At 38.6% G+C, this 13,190-nt stretch overlaps 1 protein-coding gene across 1 annotated transcript in view; it reads right to left on the bottom strand.

Annotated features, from left to right (window-relative positions):
• LOC140197069 (annexin A10-like) overlaps nt 1-13,190 on the bottom strand; it is a 118,033-nt gene that overhangs the window by 27,858 nt on the left and 76,985 nt on the right. Inside the window, exon 6 of the mRNA XM_072256988.1 lies at nt 1,996-2,086. Coding sequence (XP_072113089.1) covers nt 1,996-2,086 — 91 coding nt within the window. The remainder of the gene's footprint in view (nt 1-1,995; nt 2,087-13,190) is intronic.

The raw sequence follows: 13,190 nt of genomic DNA, 5'->3' as shown, positions 1-13,190 counted from the left end.
TTAATATCTCCGCTTTCAGTTAGTCCTGACGAAGGGTCTCGGCCCGAAACGTCGACTGTACCTCTTCCTATAGATGCTGCCTGGCCTGCTGCGTTCACCAGCAATTTTTATGTGTGTTGCTTGAAATTCCAGCATCTGCAGATTTCCTCGTGAGAGGTTTATGAGAATGATTCCAGGAATGAATGGGTTAATATATAAGGAGCATTTGATGGCTCTGGGCTTGTACTCATTGGAGTTTAGAAGAATGAGGGGATTTCACTGAAGCATATCAAATACTGTGCTGAAAGGCCTAGATAGAGAGGATGACTTCAACAGTGGAGAACATAGGGCCAGAGGGCACAACATTAGAACAGAATGAAACTTTAGATCAGAGGTGAGGAGGAATATCTTTAGCCAGAGGGGTTGAATATGTGGAATTCATTGCCACAGGCAGCAATGTTGAAAGGGTGCAAGGATGGAAGACATAGTTTACTCACTTTGTAGAGTTTGGTAAATTCAAAAGCAAAGGAATATGGAAGTACCTATTGGCAATTATTCAGGTATTAAGCAGAGATAAAATATAGGTATTTTTAGTCCTATTAACCCTTTAAAAGTCTAACTCACTAATATCTGAGGACAACTAGTGATAGACATTGATATAAAAGGCCTTAAAAGGTGGTTACCATATTTAACAACTAATATATCAGACTGTTGAATTATCATCCTCGGATAATGTCTTGTATGAACATGGTTGGTGTATATCCATTCAATCTGGACTCCTCGAGTCCAATGACTTCAGGTTAACAATCAGAGACCAGTCATCATGACAACTGAACATCTTCTTAGAAGTTTGTTGTCAGTAAAGCATTGTCAGAAGCTTCATGGAGCCTTGTTTTGGCACCCACAACAATTTTCTTTTGACCTGACTAGTGACAAAATAGTAAGACAGCAATGACCTCCAGAAGGAAAAGACATGGCAACTATCCCATGAATTAGTGCTGAGCCCTAGAAGAAATACCAATTTTCATTTCTGCCATAAATTAAGTGAAATAAGTAAAGTTTTAAGTGGCCTCTCCAAGGAGCCCAATTTAAAATTTGGATGTAGGTGAGTTTCTGGGCTAGCCATTTTAACACACTCTTCTAAGTACAGGACACAATCTGGGCACTTTTCTGATGAGTGATATAACTTGAGTCCTCAAGGCTTCCCCACTAAACTTCAAGTCTTGCATCTGCCTGGTTGCAAATAGAATAATAGCTAAAATAATAGATACCATGCAAGAAAGAGCAGTTGATTGATGTGCACTAGACTGAATATCACCTCTCCATCAACATTGCACTATTCCTGTTCTAAGACAAATTAAAGCAGCTATATCAAGAGCATCTTCCTATCTTGCAACCTTTGTAACTGAGGATGATAGAAATTTCAGTATTATAGTTGTACCATTGATTTCAAATACTTCCACAAAGAGCAAGCCTAATTGGATATACGGACTACTTCTTCAATGTCGTTAGGACAAAATTTAACCATTGTCATGGGATCAATAACATCATAATTGATGTTATTGTGGAGGCACAGTAGTGTAGTGGTTAGCACAATGCTTTAAAGTACCAACGACCTGGGTTCAATTCCCGCTGCTGCCTCTAAGGAGTTTGTATGTTCTCCCTGTGACTGCATAGGTTTCCTCCACGTGCTCCCATTTCCTCCTGGAGTCCAAAGATGTACCAGATAGTAGGTTTTATTTGGTCCTGTGATTGGGCTAGGATTAAATCAGGAGATTGCTGGGCAGTGCAGCTCAAGGACCAGAAGGGGCTATTCCATGCAGTATCACAGTAAATAATGAGATAAATTAATAATACGGTTTCTTGGCAAACTGTTTTGATGGACAAATATGGCTTGACTACTGTCACCCTCATTCCAGGCACAAATAAATATTTATCCTTGGAAACTGGAAGTTGCCATTTTTGTAAATCTTAACTGTTTTTTATTATTTGAATAGAAATTCAAAAATACATTACGCATCATGTAGACTTCATTGATTGCATAGATCTCACTGTTCGTTCTTGAGGCAAGTATTTCAATAAGGCAGTTTTCATCTGTGCCTGCACCCTACATATGAAAGGAGAAAATAGCCTTAATAAGATTAAATAACTTTTATTAGATTAATAATATGATGAAACAAGTGTATTTGTGCCATCCACACTTAATAAAAAAACTAAGAAATAAAGTATAGTGTATGTTGCACTAATGGCCGTGAGAAAGATATCACAGCACTAGTATTAGGATCAAAAATGGTATTTAAGGAGACACGTAGTACTAAGAATATTAATAATATAGATACCATAATTAACTTCTCCATAAATAGTTTTTTGATAATAGTTTTTTGAGTAAAACAACATTTAAAACTTTTACATCCATAAGGATGCATGAGCGGAAATATGGACCAAAATAAAAATAAGTGTCAAAATTTCAAAGTAAATTTATTATCAATGTGCATGTACGTTACCATATACGACCTTGAGATTCATTTTCATGCAGGCATTTTCAAGAAATAGAAGAAATACAATACTATGACAAACTATACATAAACAGACAAAGACTGACAACCAATGTGCAAATGAAGACAAACGGCAGAAAAAGATACTAAGAATATGAGCTGTCAAGAGTCCTTGAAAACGAACCTGTAGGTCATAGAATTAGTGAGTCTCCATGCTGGTTCTGGATCTTGACGTTTGTGGGATAATAACTGTTCCTGAAACAAGTGGTGTGGAGTGTAAGATAGTACTGAGAAGAGAGCATACCCTGAATAGAAGAAACTTTTTTTTGATGATGGATGCTATACATCCAAGTAGATGTATTCAATGATGGAGAGGGCTTTGCCTGTACCTTCTGTAGAATTTTCCATTCTTGGGCATTTGTATTTCCATACCAGGCCATGATACAACCAGTGAGAATGCTCTTCACTGTGCAGCTATATAAGTTTGTCAAAGTTTTTGATGCCATATCCAGTCTATCAAACTTCTAAGAAAGTAGAGGCACGGTTGTGCCTATTTTGTGATGACAATTACGTGCTGGCTCCTGGAAAGTTCCTCCAATATGTTAATGTGCTAATATATATTTATGACTTCAGAACCAGACACCATACAGTTTCAGTTATAGGTTGATACATCACAGAAGGCCCTTTGGCCCATCATGTTCAGTCTGGCCACCCATCTATTGTAAATTGTAACTTAATTTATGAGCCTTCTCTGCCTGGTGATTCAAGTAGTTGTTCAGATACTTCATAATTGTTATGAGTGTATCTGCCTCCACCACACATTTAAGTGGTGCATTTGAATATGTCACCCCCCCCCCCCCCGTCGATGAAAAGTTCTTCCTTAGATCATACTCAATCTCTTAACCCTTACTATAAGCCAATGCCTTCTAGTTTTAACAGTCTCTGCTGTGGGGAATATTTTCTTCCACCTACCCTATCCAGGAAAGGTTTCTTACTGTTCACGTTACCTAGGCATCCTGTAATTTTGTATACCTTAGCCAAGTTTCCCTTTAGTCTCCTTCACTGCACGGAAAACAAACCTAATCTATCCATTCTCTTCTCATCCCTGAAAAGCTTCACCCCGCACTACATGCGAATGTATCTCCTCTGCACCCTCTCCACTGTAATTACATCCTCTTTTATAATGTGGAAACCAGAATTGTATAGAGCAGTAGCTTACCAAATTTTTATAAAATTACACCATAACCTTCATTTTCTCATATTTTGTACCCTAGTAAATGACGGCAGATCTCCATTTGCCTTCTTCACCACCTTTTCTATCTGTGCTGTTTCCTTTCGGCACATTTGGACTTATGGACCAATTTTCCTCTGTATTCTTTTATTACAATTATTCAACATAATAGCAATGCTGAATTGATAATGTGAAAAATTATGTTATATAACATAATTTCTACAGTGGATTTCAGTTAACTGGGCCATTGGTTAACTGGGGCAGCCACTTATTTGGGCCAACTCTTAAAGAACAAAAACTAATTGAGAAAATAGCCAGGATGCCCTTAGTTTATTTGGAACACTATGCCACTTAATTGGGATAGGGGACTGTTGCTGAACAGTTTCTAACTAGTGTCAATTGCATGTACTTGTGTGGCCATTAGACTCTACAAGATGCTTAGAGCAAACAATTTTTAAACTGCATCAATTGTGTGTGTGCTTGTGTTCAAAAAGCAGTGATCTTTGTCACTGCTGGCAAGAAATAAGCAGTAAGATAATTCAGAACTGTTTTGTTCACTGTGATTTTAAGCATTGAGGCTTGGAGATGCCAGAAATGGCTGGGAGTGAAAATGAAATGATTTCACTACTTCAACAAGTTAGGAACTGCAAAGAATTTGAAAGTATTGACAATTATTTTGAAAGTTACAATGGAAATGACGATTTGGAGGATGCAGTTGTCGAAAACATTGTATGAAGGCAGTCCATTCATGGCAGCATACTATCAGTAACTATTAATAATGAACACATCATAATAGTATTTGTAGTGTTCTAATTTGTTCTGTATTTCATTTAAATACATAATTTGTTACTTAGTTAAATGACAGTTTGTCTTTTTGATACATTTTTAACTATTTCCATGAAACCTTGGCTCATTGGGACAGCACATAATTGGGCCAAAATGTACTGGTCCTAATGGGTCCCGATTAACAAGAATCCACAAGAAATACATAGATGACTCATTGCAAAACTATTTGAGACACAAATACAGATTCATCTAGAGTGCTTGTCGCTCATTGTTTTTGGTTGAAGAAGGGTTATCAACAATTCCCATATTCTGAAAACAGCAGTTTTTTACATTGCACAACACACACACAAAATACTGGAGGAACTCATCAGGCCAAGCAACATCTATGGAAAAGAGTGAACAGTCGAATTTTCAGGCCAGGGCCCTTCATCAGGACTGGGGAAAAAAAAAGATGAGAAGTTAGAGCAAGTAAGTAGGGGGAGGGGAGGAAGAAGTACAAGGTAGTCGACGACAGGTGAAACTGGGAGGGGCGAGGTGAAGTGAAGAGCTGGGAAGCTGATAGGTGAAAGAGATAAAGGGCTGGAGAAAGGGGAATCTGATAGGAGAGGGTAGAAGACCATGGAAGAAAGAGAAGGGGAGGGGCAGTGCCAGAGGGAGTTGATAGGCAGGTAAGGAGATGCGATGAGAGATATTGTGTTGTAATCTTGATGCAAAGTAGCTTTGAGAACAAATTCAGGAGAAAGAAGCAGATGTTTAAACTATCAAAAGGTAATCTGGTTCTTGAGTGCACTGAAACATTGCTATGAGAGATTACCTCAGTTAGGATGCTTATAGGGCTCTAGCCAAATGGTGCATGCAAGTAGTATCATTGCAAAAATGCTGAAGTGATTTCTAATAGCTGAAACAGAATCAAATAGGGACGACCTCTAACTCATTCTTCACGAAGTTGAATGAAACGAGCAGTAGACAGTGCAATGTAGGCTGGTTATTTACAAGTCTGGTCAAGATCCAATATTTACAGATTATTAAATCGAATTTTACTGATGAATTCATAATCAGTGTACTGGGCCATGTCTTTGTGCATAACATGGCTGTGTGCAGTGAACACTGGAAATGCAACAAGATGGGAAAAACACCCATAAAGAAAGTGACCTGTTTTCCTCCATGGATATAAATGAATTTTTAAAAATCACACAGATTCCTTTATATGTCTGCCCTTTAATTTTTAAATATTTGTTGCATTCTCTAAATTGCAAGAGACATCACACCTCAACAGTATTTTATTGATTCATTTTGAACCTCCCTAAGTTGCAGAGAGACCATATATAAAGTTAAACCTTTTTCGCTTAGATAAATTAGTTCATCAGGAAAATATCTATTGCTTTTCAGGTGGCCTTATTTGAAAAGGACAATTGTCATTTTACTGACAGATTTCAGATCAATTAAGTTTTGATACTAATGTCCACTAGGAAATGTTAGTTTTGCATTGTATTCTGCATGTAGAGAGCCATGAAGTTTTCTGGTATTACAATAGAAGCATAACATTTTGAAAACTAAAACATTGCTCAAAATATTGAACCAGTGAAACAAGTACATTAAATGTGTCAACATATGCAAACAGGAGTGAGATAGATAGACTGATTAAGTAGTGCTGCAACAACGGCCTTGTACTCAGTAAGGCCAAGGAATTGCTTATGGACTTCAGGAAGGGGAAGTTGGGAGAACACAGATCAGTCCTCAGGGTCAGTAGTGGAAAGAGTGAGCAGCTTCAAGTTTTTGGGTGTCAACATTTCAGTAGATCTATCCCGGGCCCAACATATTGATACAGTTATGAAGAAGGCATTAGGAGTCTGAGAAGATTTGGTATGTCACCAAAGGTTCTAGCAAATTTCTACAGATTACTGTGGAGAGCATTCTGACTGGTTGCATCGCCATCTGGTATTGAGGTATCACTGCACAGGATCAGAAAAAGCTGCAGAGGCTTGGAAACTCAGCCAGCTCCATCATGGACACTGGTCTCACCATCATCAAGGATATCTTCAAAAGGCAGCATCAATCAATAAGGAATCTCATCATCTAGGACATGTCCTCATCTCATTACTACTATTAGGGAGGAGGTACAGGAGCCTGAAGACACACAATCAATGCTTTATCAACAGCTCCTTCCCCTCCGCCATCAGATTTCTGAATGTTGCATGAAAGTGAACACTGTTTCATTATTTTGCTTTCTTTGTATTATATTACTTATTGTAACTTCTAGTAATTTTCTATATTGCACTGTACTACTGCTGCAAAACAATAAATTTCATGACCTACTGTTTGTCAGTAATAATAAAACTGATTCTGATTCATTCCCTCCTAGTAGCAAATTTCCTTGGATGATGCTCTTGTTTTAAAATAAAATATTACCTACTGTGCCCTCAGACAATTATGGCAATATAAAAGTTGCTAATATTACAATGAGGAGTGGAAGAATATTTAAAATAAGTATGAACTTTAAACTTATGAATTAAACTTAATGGAATTTTTAAAATTAGCTTCAGTGTTTTTACCAGTTACTAATGAAGTTTTTTGACATCATTTTGAAATTTAATTAGTGGCATGGAATTAAATTCACCAGGCTGTCTGTTATTGCTGCAATGTGTCAGGAAGCTTAGCTGAGATTTCGAGCTCCGTAATGTAAGTAGCTAATCATGGGGCATAACTTTTCAAATTACTGTTTAACTGTTGTGCAGAAGTGACATTGTAGGTTATTTGTTATTGTCCTGCAAGTAAAAATAAATCCTATTTTCAAGCAGTACAACACAATGAATGGACACTGATTTTTTTTAAACTGTATTCTTCATTCCTATTTAAGGTAACAGCAGCAGCTGTAAAGTTGAATACCATTCAGGAAATTCATAGGGCTTCTTGTGCTAAATCATCTGTGTTCTGTTTACCTTCCACTAAAGTCCTGATTATTGAGGCAGATTCAGTCATTATATAGTGATAACGATCCTGTAACATTTTCTAGGTCCAACAAAGCAGCAAGAACTCCTTCACTGGTGTGTAAGCATCATTTATATCAACATCATCCCCTTTATAAAACATGTTTTCAGTGCTTATATGAGAATTTTAAGCCACAATCATATGTACCTCACTTCCTGACCTGAATGGTGGTCTACTGTTGGTATCAGACCACTTGGAAGAAAACAAAGCAGAAACAATGAGGAGTTCAATGCATTTCTTGTTAATATCAAGCTATCTGCAAGCAGAAAAAAAAGGAGGAGGAAATTGGAGGTCCATGATCTCATTGGGGGATCAGAGGTGAAGAGGGTCAGCAACTTCAAATTCCTCGGTGTTGTCATATCTGAGGATCTGTCCTGGTTCCAGCACGTAGACGCCATTATGAAGAAACCACGGCAGCACCTCAACTTTCTTAGAAGCTTGGGAAGATTTGGCAACTTCTATTGATGTGTGGTGGAGAGTATATTGAGTAGCTGCACCAATGGCCTTGTATGGAAAAAACTACAAAAAATTGTACACACCAATCCATCACAGGTAAAGCCCTCTCCACCACTGTGCACATCTACATAGAGTGCTATTGCAGGAAAGCAGCATCCATCATCAAGGACCAACACTGTCTAGGCCATGCTCTTTTCTCACTGTTACCAGCTGGAAGAAAGTAAGTGAGCCCCAGGACCCGTACCACCAAGTTCAGGAACAGTTATTACCCCCTAACCATCAGGCTCATGAGCTAGAAGGGATAACTTCACTCAACTTCACTTCATCATGGAAATGATCCCACAACCTATGGCCTCATTTTCAAGGACTCTCCATCTCATGCTCTTGATATTTATTGCTTATTTATTTTTTATTATTATCTCTTACTTCTTGTAGCTGCACAGCTTGTTGTGCTTTTTTTTGCACATTGGCTCATGTCCGTCCTGTTGGGATTCTATTGTGTTTCTTGTGTTTACTGTGGTTTCCCGCAAGAAAATAAATCTCAAGTTTGTGTATGGTGACATATGATGCACTTTGATAATAAATTTGCTTTGTACTTCGAACCTTGAGAACTTCTTTCTGGCCCAAGACTCAGTGTAAATTCTATATATTTCATTTCCAGTTCCAAGGCCTAGCAATTCCTCATTCTGACTCACACACCGCCCTTGTCTGTCATTCCCACTTCTGAAATGCTGCACTTCCTATATGGCCCTGAAGACTTTTAAAGTCTTGCTTGGATAGTGGTAGATTAAGTGTGGAAGACAACATTTGATTACACACTCGGCAGATGTACTGCAGTGTTCAGTTTCTTTTTAACTTACTGAACTCTGAACTTATTATTTAATTTTATTTGACCATTAAGGTTTGGCTTAATTTATAACTTAAATGTGTTTTCAGTAAATGTACTTCTTCACGTTTTTAAAATATTTATTTCCTTGGCTTAATTATTTAAATAATTATTTAAAAAATGTTTCTGAGCATCTGAGACATTCAAAAGCAAATCAAAGGTCTTTGACAACAGGCCATTACGGTACCCAAGGTATCAGAAACCACCTCCTGGGACCTAACGGCTGCTTGCGGGTTAGCTGCATCAGAGAGGCTTACAATCTTCACTGGATCCGCAGCGCTCCAGAAAGGAAGTGCAGCTGAGGGAATAAAGCAGGCAGCAAGCCAGGAAGTTCAACCATTTCAAATTAATTGCTAAGCACTCATGTGAAGCAGTACTAGATCGTCTGATATTTGCTGACAGGAGAAAGACCATTTGTTGCGAATTTGAAGTTGGAAATATTTATTAAGCATAGAAAGTGCAAAATGTAAAAAAAATTACATCAATAGTACAATAGATCCTCCATCCTGCCAAAGGATTTCCAGCAACTGCAGATTTTCTCTTGTTTGTGACATCAATATTACATGTGGTTTTCCAATTCAAATGTCTACCAGCTTTGGTAGATCTAAATCTAGTTTCAGACAAGATTAGACTTTAATGTGTATAATTATTTGCTGTGATAACAGGACTTTGACAACAATATTACATTTGGCTTCTTTTCATATTGCCCGGGACATAACTTTCTGATGCAGCAGAGGAATACACCTGAATTAAAATTTTGGCTGATGGTTAAATTCATCTGCTCTCTATTTGACTGGTTTTATTTGGTGACTGGTGGTGTTGAGAATGCTTCTTTTCTCATTCTATGCCAATGATGGGATGTCCTAGTTGCTCAACAGTGAACTCTTGTTTTGAGGTCCATTCACTGGTTGCCCATTGCACATAGGATGAGGAAACTTTGGAGAGGGCTCAGAAGAGGTTTGCCAGGTTGCTATCTGGATTAGAGGGCATGAGCTAGAATGGGTGACAGATTTGATGCCATTGTGTCCAGGTTTTCGGATGATACAAAGATAGTTGGAGGGGCAGGTAGTGTTGAGGAAGCAGAGAGTCTGCAGAAGGACTTAGACAGATTGGGAGAATGGGCAACGATGTGGAAGATAGAATATGGTGTAGGAAAGTGTATGGTCATGCACTTTGGTAGAAGGAGTAAGTAATAATAATAATAACAATTTATAGAGCACTTTCCATACAGATGTAGTTCAAAGTGTTTTACCATGGAATAAAGTGAAAACATGAAAATAAAAGAAAAAAAGATGTCAATTAAAAGTAAATTTAAATAAGTAGACCTTGAGCTGATGTTTAGAAGTGTCAACTGAGTCTGCGTCCCTTACAGTTTTAGGTATTGAATACCACTATTTAGGGGCATCGTTCAAAAAGCTGACCTGCTACTTATCTTTTGAGGGGGATTGTTTAAAATTAAGAGATCGGCGGAAGAAGACCTGAGTGCTTGAGCAGGATTGTAAAACACAAGTGATTCCGTAATGTATTCCGGTCACAGACCACTAAGAGCTTTCAAAACACGTAACAGAACTTGAAAATCAATTCTAAAAGATACAGGAGGCCAATGGACAGTGGCTAGTACAGGAGTAGATTGTTTTATAAACAGGGAGAAAATTCAGAAATCAGAGGAGCAAATGGACTTGGGAGTTCTAGTGCAGGATTTCCTGATGGTTAACTTGCAGGCTGAGTCAGTGATGAGGAAGGCAAATGCAATGTTTGCATTCATTTCAGGAGGACTAGAATATAAAAACAAGGATGCAATGCTGAGGCTTTATAAAGCACTGATCAGACCACACTTGGAGTATAGTGAGCAGTTTTCGGCCCTTTATCTAAGAAAGGATGTGCTGGCAATGGACAGGATGCGGAGGAGGTTTACGAGAATGATCCGGGGAATGAAATGGTCAAGGTATAAGGAGTGTTTCGTGGTGCTGGGCTTCTACTCACTCGAGTTTAGAAGAATGAGGGAGGATCTCATTGAAACCTATTGACTATTGAAAGGCCTAGATAGAATGGACATAGAGAAGATGTTTCCTATTCTGGAGGAGTCCAGGAACACAAGGCACAACCTCAGAATACAAGGATGTTACTTTAGAACAGAGATGAGGAGGATTTTTTAATGCTACATGATGGGGTTTAAACTAGAGTTGCAGCGGGTTGGGAACCAAAGTACCAGAACCGTTAGTGAAGAGCATGTGGAGGCAAATGTTGGTAAGACTTCAGACAAAGTTAGGAATTAAAAGGTTGATTAAAAGGTTAAAAGGCCACAAGGGTCCTGAATTGCATATGTTTCAATGCAGGAAGTATCATAGCAAAGGTGGATAATAGTGCTGAAGATGAGGTAGCTGGAGGCAATGTGTAGTGAGGAGAGCCTGTTGATAGGGCAAAATTGCAACCAACAGGATGTGTCGCAACTTACATGCCGACAAAATTGAAAAGGGTGAATACAGGATTGAAGGTGTTGTATCTGAATGTGTGCAGTACACGGGATAAGGTAGATGAATTTGCAGCACAGTTGCAAGTTGGCAGATATGATGTTGTAGGCATCACTGAATCATGACAGGAAGAAGATGATAGCTGGGGGCTTAATGTCCAAGGATACACATTGTATTGAAATGATAGGCAGGAAGTTGCCTATCAATGGGGGGGGGGGGTGCGTTGCTCTGTTGTTCAAAAATGAAATCAGATCATTAGAAAGAGGTGACATAGGGTCGGAAGGTGTAGAACCATTGCGGATAGAGCTCAGGAACTGCAATGGTAAAAAGACCCTGCTGGGAGTTGTATACAGACTCCCAAACAGTAGTGAAGATGTAGCCTACAAATTACAATGGGAGATAGAAAATGCTTGCCAAAAGGGCAATTGTACAATAGTTATAGGGGACTTCAATATGCAGGTTGATTGGGAAAATCAGGTTGGTGCTGGATTACAAGAAGGGGAATTTTTAGAGTACCTACAAGATGGCTCTGTAGAGTAATTCGTGGTTGAGACCACCAGTGGATCAGCTATTCTGGACTGGGTGTTGTGCAATGAACCAGAATTGATTAGAGAGCTTAAGGTAAAAGAACCCTTAGGGAAAGTGATCATAATATCAAATTCACCCTGAATTTTAAGAAGCAGAAGCTAAAGCCAGGTGTGTAAGTGTTACAGTGAAGTAAAGGGAATTACAGAGGCATGAGTGAGGAGTTGGCCATAATTGATTGGAAAAGAACACTAGCAGGGATGATGGCAGAGCCGTAATGGCTGGAATTTCTGGAAACAATACGGAAGGTACAAGATATATACTGTACATCCCAAAGAGGAAGAAGTACTCTAAAGGAAAGATGGCACAACCGTGGCTAACAAGAGATGTAAAAGCCAACATAAAACACAAAGAGAAGGTATACAATAGAGCAAATATTGGTGGGAAGTTAGAGGATTGGGAAGCTTTTAAGAACCAACAGAAGGCAACTAAAAAAAGTAACTAAGAAGGTAAAAATTGAATACGAAAGTAAGCTAGCCAATAATATTAAAGTGGATACCAAAAGTTACTTCAGATACATAAAGTGTAAAAGAGAAGTGAGAGTGGATATTGGACAACTGGAAAATGATGTTAAAGAGGTAGTAATGGGGAACAAGGAAATGGCGGATGAACTGAATAAGTATTTTCATAAGTATTCTTCATTGTGGAAGACACTAGCAGTGTGATGGAAGTTTCAAGTATCGGGGGCATGAAGTGTGTGAAGTTATTTTAGCTAGAGAGAATGTTCAGGGAAATTGAGAGATCTGAATGTAGGTAAGTCACATGGACCAGATGGTGTACACCCCTAAGTTCTGAGAGTGGTGACTGAACAGATCATGGAGGTATTAGTAATGATCGTTCAAGAATCACTAGATTGTGGAATGGTTCCAGAAAACTGGAAAATTGCAATTGTCGCTCCACGCTTCAAGAAGGGAGAGAGGCAGAAAAAAAGGAAACTACAGGCCAGTTAATCTGACCTCAGTGGTTGGGATTGATTATTAAGGTTGATGCGGTCTCAGGGTACTTGGAGACACATGATAAAATAGACCATAGTCAGCATGGTTTCCTAAGGGAAAATCTTGCCTGACAAATCTGTTGGAATTCTTTGAAGAAGTAACAAGCAGGATAGACAAAGGATAATTGATTGATCTTGTGTACTTGGATTTTCAGAAGGCCTTTGACAAGGTGCCACATGTGAGACTGCTTAACAAACTACAAGCCCATGATATTACAGGAAAGGTTCTAGCATGGATAAAGCAGTGGCTGATTAGCAGGAGGCAAAGAGTGGGAATAAATGGAACCTATTCTGGTTGGCTGTCAGTGACTAGTGTTGT

This window comes from Mobula birostris, chromosome 4 (genome assembly GCF_030028105.1).
Source record: "Mobula birostris isolate sMobBir1 chromosome 4, sMobBir1.hap1, whole genome shotgun sequence".
Lineage (NCBI taxonomy): Eukaryota > Metazoa > Chordata > Chondrichthyes > Myliobatiformes > Myliobatidae > Mobula > Mobula birostris.
This window is presented reverse-complemented; position numbering and strand designations above follow the sequence as displayed.